The 20,952-nt window shown below is 52.3% G+C and overlaps 1 protein-coding gene across 1 annotated transcript in view; it reads left to right on the forward strand.

Moving 5' to 3' along the window:
- The first annotated feature begins 466 nt into the window (after positions 1 to 466).
- ADAM33 (ADAM metallopeptidase domain 33) overlaps positions 467 to 20,952 on the forward strand; it is a 45,759-nt gene continuing 25,273 nt past the window's right edge. The window contains exons 1-3 of the mRNA XM_062574935.1: positions 467 to 643; positions 4,331 to 4,413; positions 17,228 to 17,304. Coding sequence (XP_062430919.1) covers positions 520 to 643; positions 4,331 to 4,413; positions 17,228 to 17,304 — 284 coding nt within the window. The 5' untranslated portion in view covers positions 467 to 519. The remainder of the gene's footprint in view (positions 644 to 4,330; positions 4,414 to 17,227; positions 17,305 to 20,952) is intronic.

Raw genomic sequence — 20,952 nt, forward strand, 5'->3', positions numbered from 1 at the left:
AGTGGAAGCGGCCGTGGGGAAAAACGGGGCAGTGTTTTGTGAAAGAAAAATGGTGTGTGTGTGTGTGTGTGTGTGCGTGTGTGTGTGTGTACATTGGGGCCGGGAGGAAGGGGTCCAGCCTCGCACACAGGGGCAGGGGCTGCGCGGCGGGTAGGCGCGCGGGGGGCTGCCGCCTTTTGGCTCTTGCGGGATGTCCCGGCGGGGGGAGCTTGAGAGCAGCCTGCTCCGCCGGTCTGGTTTTCATTAGCCAGCCCAGCTCGGCCAAGAAACACAGCAATAAATAAATGCGAACAATGCCATCGCCCTCCCTCCAGCCACCCCCTCCTGCTGACAAGCCCAGGATGCAGCCGGGCGCCTGAGAAAGGGGGCTCCGGCTGCCGGCGAGCGGGGCAGGCCGGCGAGGGTGAATGGGGGCGGCGGGGGGAAGCCGGACGGAGGGGAGGGGACCCGAGCGCATAAGAGGGAAGGCAGGGCCGAAGGCGGCGAGCAGAGGCGGTGACAGCGCCGGGGAGAGCGGGCATGGCGAGGCGAGCCCCCCGCCAAGCCTGCAGCCGGAGGTGCTTCGCCGCTCTTTGGGGAGACCACCTTTTCCTCCTGGGGCTGCTGCTTTTCCCCAGCCCGGCGGCTGCTGCTGGGCCACGAGGTAAGAGCACGCGGGTGGAGAGGAGTGACTGGGGCAGCTTTGGCTGGGGCAGGAGGGAGAGGGGTGCGGATCGGGGTACCCTGGGGAACGTGGAAATGGCTTTTTGGGTGCACGCGGGGTTGCATCCTTGGGTTTGAATGGAGCAGGTGGCAGGTACGGGCTCCAATTTCCCCCCCCACACACACACCCTACGGTCCTGCTGGTGAAGTGTCCCCCAACTCTCCTCTCTCAGCTGCTCCAGCAAACCCTGTCTCAGCACTGCCCGAGGCAGAGCAGCCGGGCGCTGTGCATGACTCTATATGGTCTGGTTGGGAGCGGAGGGCCGGGAGCAGCCAGCCTCCCCCTGTGAGAGGCGGAGGGGGGGAGACAGCTCCTTACTCCTCTGGTCTCACCTTGGGTCCTGCCTTGGGTCACCCCAGGATCCCTTTAGAGGCCCCTCTGACCAGCAAAGATACTTTTCTCCTCTCCATCCCATGGCAGATCACACTGACTGGAGGGGAATTGGTCGTCTTTGGGTCCAGACAGCTGTCCCAGCTCCAGACCTTGGCACCCTGAAACAGAACTAGGAGTGACTTTTGTTGCTGATGAGGTTGAACCTGTTTTTGTTGTTGTTATTGATGAAATAAGAAATTTTCCCCAAAGGCGATAAAAAGCCCTTCAAGTTTGGATGCGAGTTTCTGTCAGTGTGTTGAAAGCCTGGTGGGCTTTTGCCAGGCTGGATTCAGTCTCTTGTGGTCTCTGTTCTCCATCACTTCTTTCTTCTGCAAACCCACCAAGAAGCTGAGACTGTTTTTTCTCTGTTAAGCATGATTTTTTTTTTTGAGCCTTTCTGGATTTTTTTGTTGCTGCTGGAAAAAAGTTTTTCAGTAACTCTAAGCTTGAGAGACCCTTGTGAGGTGTGCATCTGGGAGAGGAATGGAGAATGTGATAGGAGCCAGAAATTTCTGTTTGGATAAAGGGCAGAGGAGAAGCAGACAGAAAAGCCGCCTGCTTGCTTCAGCTGGAGCCGGTGGGCCCTGGGGCTTGTGTTTGGGCTTGTACCTTCCCTAACGTGGGGCTGCCCGGGTGAAATGCTGGCAATGCTAGGTGGTGCTTTGGTGGAGCAATAAGAAATGTCTGAAATGCAAAAAGCAACACTGTTCCTGATGAAACATTCCCAGAAGGGGCTGGGAATGAGTATGTGTGTTTTCTGGGGGAAAAAATTAGAAAGGAATGGGAAACCCCCTCTGCAATACATTTTGGTTTATTTGACTTAGATTTTAAGGCCCTGTCTCATGCTCTGAGTCTCTCCTATTCCCAGCAAAAGCTATAGTCAAAACAGCTACAAGTTTAATATAATAACCAAGAGGCTTTTATGATGTGGCCTGAAGCCCAGCCCAGTAATCCCTGCAGAAATGCTGCCCCTGATATCCCATCTTCTCCCCAGACAGCGTGGGAGAAAGATGGGCTTTGCGGCAAGCAAGGAAAGAGAGCAACCCCCATGCTATCTGTAAGGTTTTTCTAGATGTTTTCCCAAGTAGCTAAAAACTCTGAATTTAGCCCATGGCAGACAGGACCAAAAGGCCATCTCCTCTGTCTCCTGATGGTCTGTGCGTGGGGAGAGAGAGCTTTTATTTGCCCTTCTTGCTCTGCAGGAGCAAGTTAAGAAGAGGGAAAAAAAAGTTTTCCCCCCCTTTCTCTGCAATGAGAAGGCAGAAAACCCCAGTGCATAAATTGCCACGGCTGGGCAGCTCTGTGCATCTCATCTCCACTCTGCCTACTGTGCGTGGCTGAGAGCAAGTCACTTCACGGCGATGCCTCAGTTTCCCTGCCAGCAGAAGAGTTATTTGTGACTATGGGCTGAAGGCCCCATTAACATTTTTGGAGGAGGTGAGGAGAGGGAAACTCGCCACCTTATCTACAGTTATTCGTGGAATCTGATTAAATGCTATATATAATGAAAGCTGATTAAATGCCACAGTGATATCGCAGAAAGAGTCCTTGGGGGCCCTGTGTGACAGAGACAACTATGCTTTGGATAACTTGATCATTTTAAATGCTCAATCCGCAGTTTCCAACCAATAACTCAGTCTTTTTTCAATAACTTCTTTATTATTTCCTTAAGCCAAATCTCTCCAGATAGTTGCATGGGGAATCAAAACAAGCACGTAAAATTATGAAGCCTTAAGCCCTATTTTTCCACACTCTCAATAAGTAACTTTGCCCTTTCTTGGGGAAGGTTACTAGATCCAAGCTTTCACTGACAACATTTGGTTTGGCAAGGTGGCCCATCATCTGACATTCTTGCTAGACCTTATCCCCTCTTCACAGTGTCTTCAGCAGCGTTTTTTTTTCAGTTGTTTTCCAGGCTTAAGTCATCAGTAGCTGCTTGTGTTTCTGCGATCAAATACGGCCACATTGTTTACCAAAAAAAAAAAAAAAAAAAAAAAAATCTTAGAAAGTCTGCATGTCTCTAATTGAGCCAAAGAATTAGTTGTACTGCTTTGCCTTGGGGAGCTGGGATGTCTCAGAGAAACCCGTAATGTGCTGTAGCTATTTTAGCTGCTGTGCTCCATTTTCAAGTCCAGCTCTGGCTAGAAACAAGCAGAAGTTAACGGCTTGCTTCTGCTCGATTTCAGTGTGATCGAAGCAAATTTTCTGATGCCATAATTTAATGAGAATCAGTGGAGTGAAAGCATGAAGGAGAGAGGAAAAAAAAAGCTGTTTATGTGATACAAGGCCTAAATCTGATACCATGAAACTTGCAAAATAAGCAGGGAGAGGCGGAGCAGGTGAGATGCAGAGCTGAGTGCTGGTTTCTGAGCCTCTACCCTTGGTTTGTGGTTGTTTTCAAGCTTTGCAACCTCCGAGAAGAGACAGTCTGGGTGTGTTCAGGTGGTAGAAGATGGTTAGGTGGTGGAAGATGGTTAGGGTGGTTGGAGATGTTTTGGTCTAGCAGCTCAGCTCTGCTAGGCTGGGTCCACCTGGTTGGTGGTGACAGGTTGGAAGTGTTTACTGACAGTTACTGCATTTCAGTGGAGCAGTTCAACCTTAAACCGAGTCTAGCCACAGCTGTCTTTTGAGCAGATTCTCTCCTAACCAAAAGATCCTAGTAAGGGAGGCGCTAAAAAAGTCTCAAAATATTTGCAGCAGGGGGAGGCGTTGTTGTTAGCAGCGACTTGAGCAAGGGAAGCAACCGCAACACAACCCCTATCAGTGCAAATATTGTTTTGGTTGGCAAATGTGGCAGAAGAGATGAAGACAGAACGGGGTCACGGTGGGTGAGCTCTGCCCTCTCCTGCCTAGAGCTGCCCAGGCCCAGGGAGGTACCACCCACGCAACCAGTACGTCCCTTTTCCGCAGGGCTGTGATGCTGCTCTCAGTATAGATTTTGTGTTGGCCGAGGGATTAGGCCACAGATTTTGGGCCTGAGTGTGGTTCCAGCAGAACAGAAGAGGGTCCCTGGGACACTTCAAGGAGGAGGGCTGGTTCAGTAGCACAGGGAATAGGGAAATGCTTTGAGTTCAGTGCTAGTTTCTGTCCCGCAGTAACACCTAAGAAATGGCCCTGGGTGCCAGGCAGAGACATCAGCTTTCTCTCCCCGCCTCTTTCTCTCTTGACGTGATTGCAGAGGAGCTCTTGCTGCTAGTGGTTCAAAAGAGAAATCCTTGGCTCCTACGTGTGTTCACCTGGTCTCTTCTTTCCTAGGGCTGCCACCCCAGGGAGAATTGGTCACCCCGCACTGGCTGCTCAGAGGGCGTAGTAGACGAGCTGTCACCCTGGAGGAAAAGGTGAGTGTAGAGATGAAAGGGAACGTCACTTCCTGTCGCCTGCACCAAGCAGTTGGAGTAGAGAGTCAGATCTTGCATGGGGAGGTGAACACTGCTTGCAGTGAAGAGATTCAGAGAGAGGTGCTGAGTTTTTGCAGGAGTTGGGCCCCGAGTGTTTTTTGTTTGCTTGTTTTTTTCCCCCCCTTTTTTCCCCCCTCTTAATGAACTTTTATGGTTCCAGACATAACCACCTACTTATGTTGCAGGCAGATAGATCCAGGGCTGCTGCCACTGCCCGTAGTGGCATTGAGAGTGATACCAAGAGGGTTTTTAGATTAGTCTTTATTGCTAATCTTCAGGGGAAAAAAACAGGTTTCATGGATGTTGCACACCCTCACTGCCAAGGGATATGTGAGGAGCATAAGGATTGTGCTACTCAAAGAGTGATCCTTCTTTTCCCCACACAATAACAAGATGGGGAAGGAAGGCAGTTTGACAATAGAAAATATTATAATTTTTATTCCAATAGCCTGGTGAGAATGAAAATCAGGTAAGAAAACCCAACCCCGCTGACAGCTTCTGCATTCTGGTCATATTAGCATCTCAGTTGACCCATCTCATCTGTAGGAGGAGAGGGCGTCTGTCTGAGTGTGGCTTTGGGCCTCAAACAGGGCTGGGGAAGGCAAAGTATTCAGTAGCAAATTAACTAAACATGGCCTGAAGTATCAAGTGGTTGGAAGGAAGGCCAAGAGCTGCAGGGTCTGTATATGGCAGTGAGTGGAAGGCAGCTGGGCAGTTTGGGGAAATGGAGGTAACTCATCAAACTGACTGGAAGTGGTTTGGCCAGGACAACATTGTTAGCTAAGGGGAAAGTGCTGCAGAATTTAAGACCGGTGTCCTTGGAAAAGTGTCTTCCTAGAGCTGCTCTGTGGTTGTCAGACCCTCCCCTCTGCCCCTGCCATCTCTAAATTCACTTTATGGGATGTTTTTGACAACCTTGACTCTATTTGGCACCTTTCCCAGCTCTGTGGTCAACTGGCTCAGCAGTTGGCCTCAACAGCTGGTCTTTATACCCAGCAGCTGGGGAGGGTCTCGGGGCCTCTGGTTGTCTTAGAGGCAAATTAAATAGGTTTCTAGCAGAAAAAGCATCGATACAAATCACTGCAGGAAAACCTGTTTCGGGGCTGAGTAGACTTGTTGCTGAGAAGATTCAGTGCTAAATATCGTCCTTCCTTGGCCCCTTTGGTTGGATCTCTCTGGAGCAGCAGCTGAGAACCAGCTTTGAAGCAATCTGAGTGTTTCTAAGTCAGAACTCTTGGCCTGTCTGTGACAACTCTTTGCTCCAAGAAGTAGATACCAAAGGGTGAGTCAGCCTCATTTCCCATCTGTAAAACAGAGGGGGTTTTGCAATACCTTGCCTCCTTCAAGGGGCTGAGTAATGCATTTTACTAAGGGAACTGGAAGCAGGGACATCCTCTGGTGCACCATTCACTGGTGATGGCTGCTGAGAAATGTGTCTGTCCGGTAGCTGGAATAGCTCACAGCATGCCCTGCCCGTAACAGCCCCATTGCACTGAGGATCCTGTGGTCAGTCTACAGAAATGTCCCCTCTGTTCCAAGTAAATGACAGTTCTGGATCAGAGTGGTCCAGTCTATATATAGGCTGGAGGGCAGTTGGAATGGGGAATGTGGGACAACAGAAGGTTTATTTATACTCTTGCAAACATCCCACTGCCCAGAATCGCATCAGGCAGCCACGGGTGCTGGGGAAGCTCAAATCATATGGTGCAAGTGTGCAGGGGCCCCAGCTTCTTGCAGATTGCTCAGGAACCCCATGATGAGCAGTGGTAAAACACCAGCTACCGTTTGGGTGGGGAAGGGGGTGGGTGGGCAAGATCTGTGCTCATTTCCTGGCATCTGTTCTGCCTCAGCTCACTCCAGACAGCGCACAACAACGAGGCTCCTGTTTCTCAGGGAAGGCGGGGAAAGGAAGGGTGGTCAAACCCAGGAAGAGTGTGTGCTGGTGGTGGTGGGAGAGAGGGGAAACTTTGAGGGGGAAGGACTGTGGGAACCAGACAAAGGACATGGTACGGGAGAGCAGGGTCCCTGTTCTCAGAGATACCCGAAGGATTTGCTAAGAGCAGCTTACAGCTGCTTGATCTGTGCTGAGCCTTTTGCCTTGATATCAGATGTTGAAGAGTACTTATTTTTAGGATAAAGTTATTCTGTCTCATCCCCACCCTGTCTCCTTCTGCCCTCCAGCAAAGATCCTCGAAATAAATGCAGCTGCATGATTGCTGTCAGCCCACGCGTTCCTGCGGTGGGCATGAACCCAGCTTGCCAGGGCCTGGCACGGCCCGGGTCGTGTGCGAGGCGTCTGGCCGGCCATCTCAGTACACAATGCTGCTATTTGTAGTGTCCAGGCACAGTTGGTTTTCAGGGGTGGGAGTAGTGGAAACTCATGCGTGGCCTGAAGCAATGGAGAGGAAAAAGAGATGCTTTATCTTAGCAGGCCTGGGTGGTGGTCAGGCTGTTAAAGGCAGATGGTGAGAGGGGAGAAATTGTCTTTGGGAATGCCTGCACCTACCTGGTCACATAAACTCCTGTTCCATATCCCCTGAGCACAGCCAGGTGGGCTGCGTGGATGATTGGAATTGGGTTTCTCTGGTTCTTAGCAAGCAGCAGGTCTTGGTGCTTTCCGCTAAGCGCGGGGATGCAGTGTGGGGAAACTCTTGCCATGAATGGTGGCTCCTCTCCGGTGGGTTCCCAAACAGGCATCCCAGACTTTTGTGCCCTGCTGTTGGGGCAAACATTGATATGGAGAGAAGAAAAGGCTGAGAAGTGAGAGAACTGTGATGTGCGCAGATTATATATGTGTATATATATATGTATGTATGTATATGTATATATATGTGTATATATATATACATATGTGAGCATGAAGAGAATTTGTGGTCAAGACTTTTGGTTTCTAATACAGCATCTTACTCTCTTGGCCATGAACTGGGACACATCTCCTGTGCAGGCAAGTATGTCCTGATCTTGCCAGAGCTGGCATGAAAGCGAGAAGCTGCAGGTACAGCTAGACTGTGCCCAGAGCTGGTACATCCGTTGGGGATCCTACCTTGATAAGCCATCCCTTTGTGTACCTGAGGCATGTGCAACTCCTCCATCCTGTGCATCTTTCCTATTGTAAGAGTTACTTGCAGAGAACTGGGGACACGGGGAGGGGTAGTGAGTTGTTCAGGTTCAGCCGGTCTTCGACGTGTACTAGGAAATAGGTGTCTGAGTCCTGGGGGAGAGAAGTGATGTGCCAGGGTTTCTGTTCAGCATCTAGGCTGCACCCAGCAGTGGCAGCTCTACACTGGAGCCACAAGCTCTAGTGGTGCAGACGGATCTTGGCGCGGATGTGACATGTGGGTGGTAAGAACTGACGGTGTCAGTCGCATAGGTGGCTTATTCCTAGCTATTGTCTCTGCAGAGCATGTGCTTAGTTAATTCAGAGGCCCCACTTTGCCCTTGCAGAACAAGGCAACCTGCCACAAATACATATATATGTGTATTTTGCTTCTTGCCACTTCGGTAGCTCCAGTGTGACTCAGACCATGGCAGAGGGTGGGAAGGTGAGATGCTGCTGCGTGGCCCATTTGGTGATGTTTCTAGCTTGTTCTGGGAAGCAGCCCTCTTCTGAGGGATGTAAGCACATCTTCTTTCCTAGCAAAGAGATCCCTGGTGGATTAGACTTCCAGCCAAAGATGTTGTCCTCCCATAGGAACCCAGTGGCAGAGCGGAGGTCAGGCCAGCAGGAAGAGAGTTGGGACATCATGGTGGCTTGTAATCCCATCGTGCATGGCCTGGCATGACACTTGACAGGCCTGGACCCAGCCCTGTCTTCCCCTCACCCTTCTCTTTCATATTGTTTGGTTTGAGTTCCCTATAGGCTGGATGGCTCCTGGCACAGATGGAAGTGATTTCCCTGCTCTCCCACCCTCTGCTCCACAGCACTCATGGCAGTGGGGCCTAGGGAGGCCGATGAGGTTTACACGGCCCTGAGCATGGCTGACAGGAGGTTGTGGGGACCCTGTTTGCAAACAGCTTCCTCTTTGCTGGCTTGGGACAGGGTCCTGTCCTGCTGCTGCTGGGATCTTCCTCCCACTCCTTCCCTTCGCTCAGGGTATGGAGTGAGGGCTGCTGTAGGGATGAGCAGGAGGAGGCAACTGCCAAGCTGCTGTTCAGTGGTGGGGAGGGTGGGATGGGATAGCTCTATCCTGCCCACTGCTCGAGCATCTCTTCTCCCTCGTGTCTACAGGCTGGTGCTGTGGTTGCATGGCCATAGCGGCAGGGAGCCTCTGGCTTGTCCTTGCTGTCAGGAGGGCTTCTGTAAGTAGAGGTAAGGGTCATGGCCCCATGGCCCTGCTCTTTTTCTTTCTTTGGTCATTGTTTTTTTGAGCATTTGGGGTTTGTTTTGTTTTCCTTTTTTTTTTTTTTTTTTTTTTTTTTTTTTTTTTCCCATCCTGCAGTTGAGATCTATCCTTGCAGCTCTGAGAGCCAACTCTGCCTGAGCAGGTATCTTCCACCCTGCCAGTGAGCTCTGTTAGAGCCCTGACCGCTCTAGGCCACAGCGGCATCCTGCTCTGAGGATCGGTGTGATGTAGGTGGGGGACAGCAGTCAGGTGTCCTTCCCATGTACTGCCGGGGGGGGCTCCTAGACCATCCCCATGGCTGTGTGTGTGTGTGGGGGGGGGGTCACAGATCCTAGCTGTGGAGGTTGGGGAAGCCCCTGATGTGGTCTTGTACCAGGGCTGACGCTGACACAGAGCTACGCCCTGCGGGAAGGGAGAGGAAACAGGAGGGGAAATAGAGGGTGTTGGGAATGGGGCAGGCAGCTTGTGCCAGAGCTGACCCAGAGGCCTTTCCTGCTGTTAGGATCCAAGAATTAGTCATGGCATGCATCGTGGCCTGGGCCCCATCTCACTCTGCCAAGCCTAGGTTGGCTGTTGGGCTTGCTCCTGGCACCCTGCGGGGTGGCCTGGAGCCAGGGGAGGTTGTGATCAGCTAATGGAGATGCTAACAGTGCTGGCCTTGCCACTGTGTTAATTCTCATGTGAACACGAGCACAAGTTCAGGGCATGTTTCTCAATCCTGGAGTCCTTCTTCCAGCACTTAGCTGAACCCTCTCCAGCTCTTCTGCTTCCTCCGGTTTTGACATCAGACCAGCATCCAGTGACTGTTGTACCAGTATCAGAGCTGGAGGCATTTGAGTGCCCTTTCCCTCATCTGAAGGTGATTTATCCAGGAATCGCAGTACCCCTAGATGGCTGGCAGGACAGCCCATCGTGCTGTGTTGTGTCTCCTGCATTTGGCTCAGGCATCTACTAGGCTTGGCCTTATTTCTTTTCCTTTGTAATTGCTTTTTCCCAGACGTGGCTTCTTGCTGCCTTGATCCTCCCTGCCTGTATAGGTCAGGGTGTCCTAAAGGTCTTCCTGCCGGTCCTTCAGCTGCTTCCCAGATCTCTGAATCACCCCAATCAGCTGGTTTGGGTTCCCCATCGTGGGGCTCTGAGCCCGAAGATGGGATGTGACAGCTCCACCAGCATGAGCATTTTTACATGTCCCGATTGTCAAAGAATCAAGCTGCCATGGCCTCTCAGGCATACGAGGAGTCAGCGAGTCCTTGGGGCTTCCCTGCCGGTCTCAGCAGGGCTATGATACATGATGCCTCCTCTGGTTCTGCAGAGGACCTTTGCTGGGAAATGTTACTTTCACATGAAGCTGGGGGAAGCGTAGCCTAAGAGGGACAAGAGTTTTACTGTTTTCTCATGAGGAGAAATGAGACTTGATTACTGAGGATGCAGATTTTGAGTGAGAGTAAACCCCCTTTTTAACAGGGCTTTCCTCAAAGCCTGGAAGAAATTCTCAAGGTTTGCAGTACTTTCTGCAGCCCAGAAATGTCTAGTTCAAGGCTGACTTCCTGATCTGTTGTTCAGCAGCTCTGACTGGCCTTGCTGCAAGCTGGGTGCTGGGCAGTCCCTCCTGTGACTGAGCACAAACCTCCCTGCCCTGCCTTCTGGTGGCAGGGGGGACCTGGCAAAGCCACTGCTGGTGTCACCGCCTGGTCCTGGCATGGCAGGAGGAGGAAGGGTGGAGAAAGACGCTCCGTGTTTTTTAGGGTCCCCCACCCAGCAGCAGGTGTGTGGTGACTTTGCTCTCTCTGCCTAGGACATGTGCTTCTGCAATCTGTTTCCTGCAGGGAAACCCTTTTTCCTCTTCAATATACAGCAGGGCAGATTGAGCCACAGCGGAATTACTGAGCTGAATTTGCTTCAAATCAGCTGAAATCCTGCCTTCATCTCCTAGACCTGTTAGGGCAGCCCAGGTTCTTAGCTACTTTTCCAGTGAGCAACTGGAGCAAGACAGAGGCTTATCCATGGGAAGGTGGATCTGAATCCTTCTTTAGAGGGCCCACACCTCTGGTTAGGTGCTTCTGCAGTCCTGTTTGCTTGGCTCTGGTGCTTAGGGATCAGATGCATCTCCTACCTGATCTGGTGGCAAAACCAATGGAAGAGCAAGTGAGAGATGGCTAAACCCACCCTGATGTCCATCTTAGGAAGTCATACACTTGAGCAAGGTCTAACCTTTCTTTTCTGCTTAGGCACCTGCAAAGTGAAATGCTGGTGAGATATAGTCCTGTGCCTTAATTCCCTTTTCTGTAAAAGGGGATGGAGGGTTGTCATTACACTGTAGTGGGGTGGGAGGGGGGAAAGGAGGCCTCAGGGAAAGTTGTTACTCTCTGAAAGTTGCTAGAATAAGAAAGGAGGGGGACATGGTGTTCAGGCTGCTCTTCAGGCTTTTGTTGAGCTCTGTGGTCTGAACTGTTGAGTGCAATGAGCAGGAACATTCATGGCTGCTGCAAAGAGCAGAGCCTCTGTCAGACCCTTATTTACCAGTTATTAGAAGCACTGCTACATGGGACCCAAATAACCATAACATCCCTGGTGGACTTCCCATGTATGAAACTGTCCCTGTCCCAGCAGGCCTAACAAAGAGATATGGCTGGCCTGAGGCAGCAATTCATTGCAGAGCAAGTTGGTCTGCATCCACCACTACCTAACGTCAGAGCTCTTGAAATCTTAACTTTGCTCTCAGGTTTGAGCTTGGGGAAGATCTTGCTCAGCTGTGATGCTCCAGCCAGGACCTGAGCTGCAAAACCCATCAAGATATTCTCTGCAGAATGTTTTCTGGTAAACTTTGATCACTGATGGTGGGATAGAAACCCATCTTCCTTTCTTCCTTCTTGTATTCAGACTTGCTTGTGCTTACTTAGGAAACTGAGGCTTTTGTGACCTGCTCAGGCAGATGGTTGGGCTGTGACTTTAGTGCAGCTTCTTGATCTTGGCTTAACTATTGATTTTACAAGCAGTTTAGTGTTTCCTTAGCCAGCTCTCTTAGGAAAGCTGGTCTCATGCTAGGCAGCATGAGCTTTCCAGCAGCGGTGGAGGAGGGAGTCTGGTTGAGGAAGATGGCTGGGAACTGTGGAGAAACAAAAGATCATTTTTCCTCTCAAGGAAGAACGCAAACCCTTTGGCCTAAGCTCTTCTGAAAACATCTCTTGTGGTTTTTCTGATTGGCAGATTGAAAAAGAAAAAATAGACTTGAGCTCTGCCCAGTGGGTCTTTTGGGCTCCTCGTGGGCTGGGCCCTGGCCAGGGCAGATTCATCCCAGCTGCTCTTTGCTTCCCTCAGCCCCATTGCTTTGGCTGAGCTGCCAGGACCCAAGTGGGAGCCCTGTGCGGGCTTTGTCCCTCCCTGGAGAGCTCACACTCCTGTCGGTGGGACTGGCTTCCTTGGGATGCCCTGCAGAGGGATCACCACGTTTGCCTCCAGTCCGGGGTGAGGGAAGGTGCTTCCTGCAGCCCACTGTGGGGTCTAATGCATCTCTCCTGTTGACTGATAAAAGTTGCTGGTGGTGTTTGGTGGGGGGAAGAAGATGCTAGAGCCCCAGCTGGGGCTGGCAGCAGTTCCTGTGCTAAGCTGTGCCCGTGCTTGGTGCGTGAGGCCTTGCCCGGCAGCTCTAGGGCACCCAACCACCTGCCATTGGCCTTGCAGCTGGGAGGTTTGACTCCTGCCCTGTGAAAGCCAGGTGCTAGGCACCCTGTGCTTACCTGGGAGAGGTGGTGCCTGCTCAGTCCTCCTCCTCCTCCTCCTTGCTGCACTTTATTTCTCCAGGGGCTGAGCTGGTTTCAGCCCATCCTGGGATCGTGCTCAGCTACTATGAGCAGGGTGATGCAGAGCCATGCTCAGCTCGGAGCAGCTCCACAGGGGCCCATCGAAGGGATCCAACTGGCTCCCTGGCCAAGGGGGCTCTGCAGGTCCCCTGGGCTTGCGAACATCTGGGGCAGCTGGATTTTAAAGGGACCTGTCATCCCCCAGAAGAGCCCAGCTTGCATGCTGCTCCCCCCCCATCCTTTCCAAATCTTTTTATAGTAGGGGGAATCCCACCGAATCTCAGGGCCATAGGAGCAGATCAGCCCCCTCTTCCTTCCTCTGGGCTGTGCCGCCTCTTTGGCAACAGGGTAAACTGAGGCATGGGGTGGAGGAGTTTATTCTGCGTCACCTCGCTGGGGCTGAATGCAGATGCCCTTAGCACCCATTTGTTTTCCAGCCTTTGAAAATCTCAGTGGCTGAACAGCGTTTGCAATGGGAGATGAGAGCATCTGACGGTAGTAACCCTGTGCATGCAGATGTCCCTTTAAGACAGCAGCTGGAAAGGAGCATTTTGCCAGTAAGGCTCTTAAGTCAAGGCAGGGTGTAATTGCTGGGGAATTTAAAGCTGCCCAGTGCCTGGGAGGAAGGAATCGGCAGGGACTTAGGGGTGAAGGAGGGAGGAGGAGATGGGCGGCAAGGAGAGGGTGTTAAGAAGATCAGAGACGGGGAGAAACAGCTTGAAATAAGGGAGGGATGAGGAGGAAGAGGGGAAATTGCAAGAAAAATGTACAGACCATGTTTGGCCAGTAAGCGATGTTTGTATAAGATCATGTTCTAAAAATACAGCCCGTTCCCACCATCGCCGAAGGAGAGGAGCCCTCTGCCCCAGCTTCCTGCTCCATATATCACACAGGGCCCCTCGCCGAGAGCTGTGGCTGGGGAGCCGGGTGGCCATGCCTTGGCCATGACTAAGGGGTTTGCTGGGAATTTGCAGGGCCTCGGACTCGGCTTTATTTGCTTTTTTTTTTTTTTTTTTTTTTTAAACACTGTGTCTGGTCTCCTTTTTTGGAGCTGGGAAGACGGTGTTTGAGGAGGAGGGGACCTTAGCCAGCCTGACTCCATCTCTACGTCCCCATGCTGCTGTGGGCCGGGGTGGCCGGCGCCTCCCCATCTTTGGGCAGACAGGATGCCGAGAGCTGACTGCCAGCCAGCTCTGCATGTGAGGCAAGGAGACCCTTGGCTGTGGGTCTGCACCTCTGCTTGGGGCCAAAAGCATCCCCATGATCTGAGCAGCTTAACAGGGTGCCTCTGTCACGGTAGCTCAATTTGGCATGGCTGCCAGGGATGTGGGAGGCAGGAGATCTGCAGGAATGTGTGTCCCAGGAGCCCAAACCCTCTTTGCTGGGATGCGGGAGCAGTGCCGGGTTGCCCTGCATGCCAGAATGCCTTGCATTACTGCAGTGCCTTCCCCTAAGAGTGATGCTTTCCAGAAGAGCAGCCCCGGAGCTGCTGGCCTGGAAGTTACTTTGTGACTTTGAGAGCCTTTGATGTCACCTTTGTGCCTTGCCCGGGGGTGTGGGCTACCCTATGCCTCAGCTTTGCTGGTGGCAGAGCTGGAGGAGCAGAGGGTGTTTGTGTTCACCAGGGTGCTGGTGAGGAACAATCCTTCGCTATCAGTCTCTAGGAGGGATGAGAAGGGAAAGCTAGGGAATTTGGACTCCAGCTTAGCTCAGACTGGGAGTAACCTGGCTTCACCAGCACCCTGTTGCATTCCAAGTGATCTGCTCTGCAATGAAGTCACACTACCAAGAGTGGCCGAAGCCAGTGTGTGGCTGTGCCTGGGAGATGGCTCCTTCCTCTACCTTTTGCTCCCCTTTGGAGCTGGGAAAACGTTCGATTCGATAGCTTGCATCCCCTAGCCACGAGGATGCAGGGTGCTGTGGCTGCTGACGGTGGCTTCCAGGGCCAGCCAGGATACGCTCCGATGCAGAGACCTGAGCGTTGGCAGCTTGCCGGGCTCCACCGCCTTTGGAGGCGCTGCAATAACAGCCGTCTCGCTGGGAAATTGGAGCTGGGCGAGTGTGTGCTCCAGTCTGCCTTGGCCTTGTTTACTTAGCTTAAGGAAAGGCTCCACCATCACGTACGGGGAGGGACTGACGTTGAGAGGGCGAGACATAAACAGAGCTAGTCCCGCAGGCAGGACTGTAAACAGAGACGGAGACGAGAAGATAGAGGGAGATATAGGGAGACATGCAGTGCTGGAGGAGTGGGAAAAAGGAGCCCTGCGGGTGCAGAGCGGTGGTCACTCGGGGGCGCAGCGCTTGTGGTGCTGAGCTTGTGCTGCCCCGTGCCATGGCCTTGAGCCGTGCTGCGGTCCCGGAGATGGGATCCCTCATGCAGCATCCCGGCCTGTGGTGCTCGACATCTCCACTGCTCGCAGGAGCAGGGGGTTGTGCGGTTGCCTTGGGGAAACCCTGGCCTGAGCTAGCAGGCAGCGGCTGTTCCTGTCGTTTTAGGCCAGTGTTACGGGACCTCCATGGTGTGCGGTGGTTTGAGCACCTGGGCAGGGTGATATTTCACAGCTCTTTTTTTTTTGTGAGGGGGGAATGGCTTGGCAGCATGGGAATTGCAAGGCAGGGGATGGATGAGAAATTGTGTGCACACGTGGGTGCTGCTGCCCTGGGTTGTGCTGGGAAAGGTGTGTGTGAATTCAGTTGAAGCTGCAACAGTATGTGAGGGCAGCTGTTGGGATGTGTGTTTTTAAACAAAAAAAAGGACTGGATGAAAAGACACCAGATAAGAGTGTTAAGATCAAGTATTGGCAAGGCACTGGGTGAAAGCTAGTGATGCTTTTAGTGTCCCCAGTAGTGGAGCTGGGGAGGCCGTGCAGGGGGCATCAGAGGAGGGCAGCTACTCTGGGCATCAGGTGCTCCAGTACATCCCATCGAGTACAAACAAGCTATACCGGTGTGAACCAGTACGTGCAGCGAGGGAATTGATTCCCATTTAACTCTCACCAAAGTGAGGGAGTGAGTAAAACCTCCAGCATCCTGGGGAAGCTGAGTCAATTATTTCCTCTTGCTGCCCGATGGTATTTTTAACGGTGCATTTATCCGGTGCTGGGGAGCTGAGGCGGTTGCTATATATTTCCGTAGCCCTGGTATGACAAACTGCGTAGTCACCCAGCGGGAGGGCACGGCTCCCAGCCGGGACGTGTGGAGGTGCTTGAGCTCATCCTCCTGACGGCTGCCTGAGGGCCTGGAGGTGACTGGAGGAGCAGAGCGCCGGCCATGGAGCCAACCTGGCTGTGCTTTGGTGTTATCTGACCAGGCGTTGGTCTCTGTGGGGAGCAAGGGCTCTCTTCGCTCTGGCTCAGGGGCTGTGGCGGGATGAAACACGCAGAGACCCTGCTCAGGGTGCAGCTTGAGGAGCAGAAGGGTGCAGCACAGACATGGAGATGTTTGAATTAAGATAGAGAACTGACATCAGGGCGGGGAGCTAGTTTGTGGGTTACAGAATGGGACTGGGACACAAAACCCAAATGCAAATCTGTTCTCTGCTATATGCACTTCAGGAAGTGACTCAGCCTCTTCAGACCCACCACTGAAAGGCATGTAGGAACCAAACTCTTGCATCTCTCTGAATTTGGGTCTGCACTGCCCACCCATTGGGGAGGAGATAATCTCCAGTCACCCTAAACATCCCTGGGCAGGGGCAGCTTCCAGTGGTGGCAGGGTCCTGATCTCTGCTGACATTAACATAAACCAGGTTGTTTTGGTTGATACGGTTGTCTGGCTTTCGGATATGCTTTCCCTTGGACAGAGGTGGTGCGTTTCCCTACCAGGAGCAGCTACCAGAGGCTGAATTTGCTTTCTTACCTCCATCTTTGCAGAGTGAATCTTGGCTGCTTGTCAAGTGCTTTCTCCTCTTTTATTTCCTGCTAGTATGGAAATTCACAGGAAATTAAGCAGGAGGGTTTATTTCTCTCCTTTCTTGAGTTTGCAGCATGGGATGGAGGCTGAGGGCTGTGACCTGAACCAGGCAGCAGAGGAAGGTGCTGAGGACAGGATGGACAAAGGAGATAGTGTCCTGTGAGGTATCCTGTGAGGTGCCTGGACCCAGTGGTCCACAGACAGCTCAAATCAAGGGTGCCTGAGCTGTGTGGAGGTGAGAATGTGTGCTTATAGCTAGACTTGAGAAAGCACCCAAATCCGGGATTGTGAAGAGGGGAAGGAAATCAGTATCTGGTTGCAGAGCTGTGCGGAGACACTGCAAGGCCCCAGAGGGGCCCCACAGCTGCTCGGAGGGCCAGGATGCTCCCAGTCCCCTGTCTCCCTGCTCTTGCTGAGTCCTCTGCCTTTGGACATGTCTGTTCCTAGCGTCCCCAGGCTGTTTCACCCAGCGCTTGAGGCCAGGCCTGGTCCCGGCGTCATGGTTTTGCAATCAGAAAAGCTCCTGCTTTCCCAAACAGGGGTTGTGCTCAAACTCATTGCGTGTGTTGCTTTGTTTGTTGCCCGCAGGGCACGTGTCCTACAATAATACAGACAAGCCCCAGTAGTGATAGGTAGCTGGCTGGCAGTTGTCTGGGCTCTTTCTTCCCTAACTCTGTCCCTTCTTTACTTCCTCTTTAGGTGCCAGCGCCTGCCCGAGGGGAAGTGGCTGTGATGGCTGAGGGCAGAGAACTCATCTTGGTGCTGGAGAGAAACCAGTAAGTGCCTTTGCAGGCAGCTCAATGGGAAAGGGAATTCCTGGAAATTCCCTTCCTGTTTCTGCTGCTTTGCCCAACACTAGGGCGAGGGTTTCTTTAGGGCCTGGGAGAGCTGACTTTGCCTGGGGTAGGTGGAGAAGGGATATGGCACTAGCCCAGCTGCTGGGAACTGGGTTTTGGCACGTTGGGCATCCCTGCACGGCTGCTGGCTGAATCAATATTGTCCTGGCTGTCTTTTTGGGCCCTGCCCTGGCTCTTCTGCCCTGCAGGGGAAGTAACAGCCTGGTGTGGCTTCCTGATAGATGGAGCCAATGCAGCACTCTGCCATGCTGAGATAGGGCTGAAATGCTCACTCTTTTCTACCGCCCACAGCCACCTCTTCCCCTGTCTCTCACCAGCTTTTTCCTGCTTGGCAGCTTTTTGGAGTCATGGTGTCCTGTGCAAAGAGCTTGTCCTGCCTTTGCCCCCAGCTGTATCCCAGCCTTTGCTTCATACACTATTAGATATCAGGGCTTCCACCCTATCCCTCAGTTGAACTGCTTTGCTGAGGAAGCCACCCTGCTCCCCTACCTGCCCATTGCTCCATACTGAAGTCCTTGATCTCCTTCTAGATGGCTCAGTTTGGAGTGACGGGGGGCACAGTGGCACTGACATGATGACCCTCTCTATGGGAGGACAGACGACAGCTGGCCACCAAGATTCAGGCCTGTGGCTGTCCCTTTGGGAGTCTGGATGATGAATTTCTTTAGGAACATTTCCCTTGGAGAGGCAGTGCCAGTGTGTTGGATACACCTGGATGTCATAGAAGAAACAGCTTTGGCCACAGGCTTTGCATCATCTCTTTGGTTCCTCTGTGTCCCATCTCTTGTGTGGTATTGTGCTGTTGAGTTTGTTCAAGCACTGGCTGCTATTTCTTCCACCTTCTTGCTTTACCAATGTGATAAAATGTTAGGATGTAGGTTAATATATTCCTGACAACACCCTCCCAGATTCTGAGTGACAACTGGAGGCCAGCGCAATGCTGTTATGCAGAAACTAGTATGGGGGAAGATGGCATTAAGTGTTTTGGGGATGGAGATGGTGGTGGGGAGAAAGGCTCGATGGGATAGGCAGGCACTCCTGTGCTGCTCTTGTGCTGATGAACAGATGGTTCCCCAGCTATCAGCCCTATGGTGTTGTCCCGTTGAGAGGAGTGACCCTACAGGGTCTTTAGAGATATCAGACTGGCCTGATTTTGCTTCTGCTGACATTGAGAGGATCTGAGAAGCCAGTGTGACTTGGGAAGCTCTCTGCTACCCTTCTGGTAGTCCATTCTTGGTGGATCAGCCCATCCAAGGCAGGTTGCCTCTGGGGAAAGCCCAGCAGCCCTGCTTGATGTCATGCTGTGTACTTGCTCATGCTGAACTCTGACATTAGCAAGGCTAAGGGCCATCTTGTCTCATAGCTTTACTCTTTCCTTTCTGATCTCCTTCCCTGGGAGGAGATCCTATCCTCCTCTGGGATACCTGCTGCTGCCAGCTGCATTGTCCCCCTTCAGGTGTACTGTGACATTCATCCAACCTGGCAATCCCCTCATGCCAGCACTTTAACCCCAGCCTCCAGATGAGAGGGAGGAAAGGCAGGAGAAGAGAGTGCACCCATCTCCTCCTTCTGCCGGCAGCCCTACTGCAAACCTCATTTAGCTTGGAGTGTAGCCAAGGCAGGAAGTGATCACCAGGTAGACTTGCTTTCGGAAACCGGATCTGGTACAGAAACACGCTCACCAGGATAACCAGGGAGGGGAAGAGAGAGCTGCCTGAGAGCTGGAACAACACTCTCAGTACCTGGTGCCTGTTCCTGCTGCTGTGCTCAGTGCCCTGCTCCCTTAGACCTCTTAGGCTTTGGGGAAGGGATCTGTTAGGATCCTGGTGGGCAAAGAGGGGATTTGTCTAGTCTGACAGCCAGGGTGCTCCCTCCTTTTGCGTCATGTAAACTCATTCGGTTTTACATGATGCGAGTTAGGTGCAGGAGCAGCGTTATGGCACTGCATGGAGTTTTGTTCCACTGCTCATCTTTGCAGTATCCCTGCTCCCTTCCTGTGAGATGACAGTGTGCCTTGGGGAATTTGGGTCATTTGTTCCTCTGTGGATCCAGATCTCTCCTGGTGTTCACCTGATGCTGCTGTGACAGAGCAGTGTGATGCAAGGCAGGAAGCCATTCTCTCCAGAAATGGCTTCTGCTTTCTACTTCTGCTTTTTGCTAGTGGCTCTGAGAGATTCATGCCCTGGCCAGGGCTGGAGCGGAGCAGGACAAGGCCCCATGCTGGCACGGTGTCACTTCTCTGTGTTGAATCACTCAGCAATGATTTGGGCTGGCCTTTTGTTGTGCCTGCTTGAGCCATATCACATCTGTCTGTGTCTCCTGCAGCGCTGCATCTGGCCTCATCTGCCTCCTGAATTCAACCTGACAGTCCCGGAGAGCAGAAGAGGGGATGAGTTGGGGGGACAAAGCCCTATTCTTGCTGGTGGTTGAGGTACCAGTCACCCATCTCAGCGTCCCATGAGCTGCCCAGTTGGGCAGCAGGTCTCAGACCTGCAAAATTTTTTTTTTGTTTGTTTGTTTTTATCTGTAGGGAAGGAGAATTTGGTATATGCGTCATTTTAGGTCTATGAGCAATAGGGGAGGTGGTAAGGGATTAAAAGCTAATGTGCAGAGTTTAGCCTCCTCTCTAACTGGTGCACCAAGTGCAGAAATATTTTTATTTCTTCTCATGACCATAATACTGGTCCTGTAGGAGGGTCTAACCTAGAATCTAAGCCATAAATAGTTGCAACCTCATTAATGGGATGACAATTTTCTGCAATCTCAGATCTTAGTATCGGTTCTTGATACAGCTGGATTTCCACCAGCCATGCAACCTTGCTGATGCTCGGACGATGGCATAGCTGCTGGTACTGGGATCTGGTGGTTTAGGGTTGGCAAGACTACTGTATCCCAGTCTACCTAGCTCCCCCTTGGGATTGCAGGGTATGCTGTTTGTAGGGAAAGGGAGATGGTAGAGGGGAAGGAAGGGTATGCGATGGAGGCTTGGCTTCCTCTTGGCTTAGTTTATGGGCTGAAACCCTTGCTTTGGATCTCTAAGATCGCTCCCAGTTTTTATGACCCTCCTGTGCACCTCTTGTTATTGTCAGGCTATAAACGTTTGGAAGCTGAGCCTGTTTGTGGCTGTCTGGCTGTGCGGGGGGAGCTAAGCCCTGGCCAGACGGAGACAGCATTTGGTTTACTGAAAAGTGCTGAACTTGGGAAATCTGGGGTGAGGAAATGGGCTGACTGGGAGCAGACACCAGCCGTGGAAGGAGTGGACACAGGCGTGTGTTTGACAGCAAAACTATGCCTGTGAACCCCGGAGAGGAGGCAGGAGTGCACATGGGAGCTGTGAGCAGGGGCCTTGGTGCTGCTTTGCCTTCCCAAAGAGTGAAGCGTGGCTGTAAGGGGTGAAGAAAAGGGTTGATGAAAGGCCCAGTAACTGCAGGGCTGGAAGAGTGTGAGGAGGCTGAGCCATGGGCATGGCAGGAGGATGCTGGGCTCGGGTGAGGGAAGCATGACAGGACTTCTGTGGCAGCAGATGGGAGCTGAGTGCCCAAGAGCATCCAGGGCACCCAAGACTGT

The sequence above is a fragment of the Rhea pennata genome, chromosome 4 (assembly GCF_028389875.1).
Source record: "Rhea pennata isolate bPtePen1 chromosome 4, bPtePen1.pri, whole genome shotgun sequence".
NCBI classification, from domain to species: Eukaryota; Metazoa; Chordata; class Aves; order Rheiformes; family Rheidae; genus Rhea; species Rhea pennata.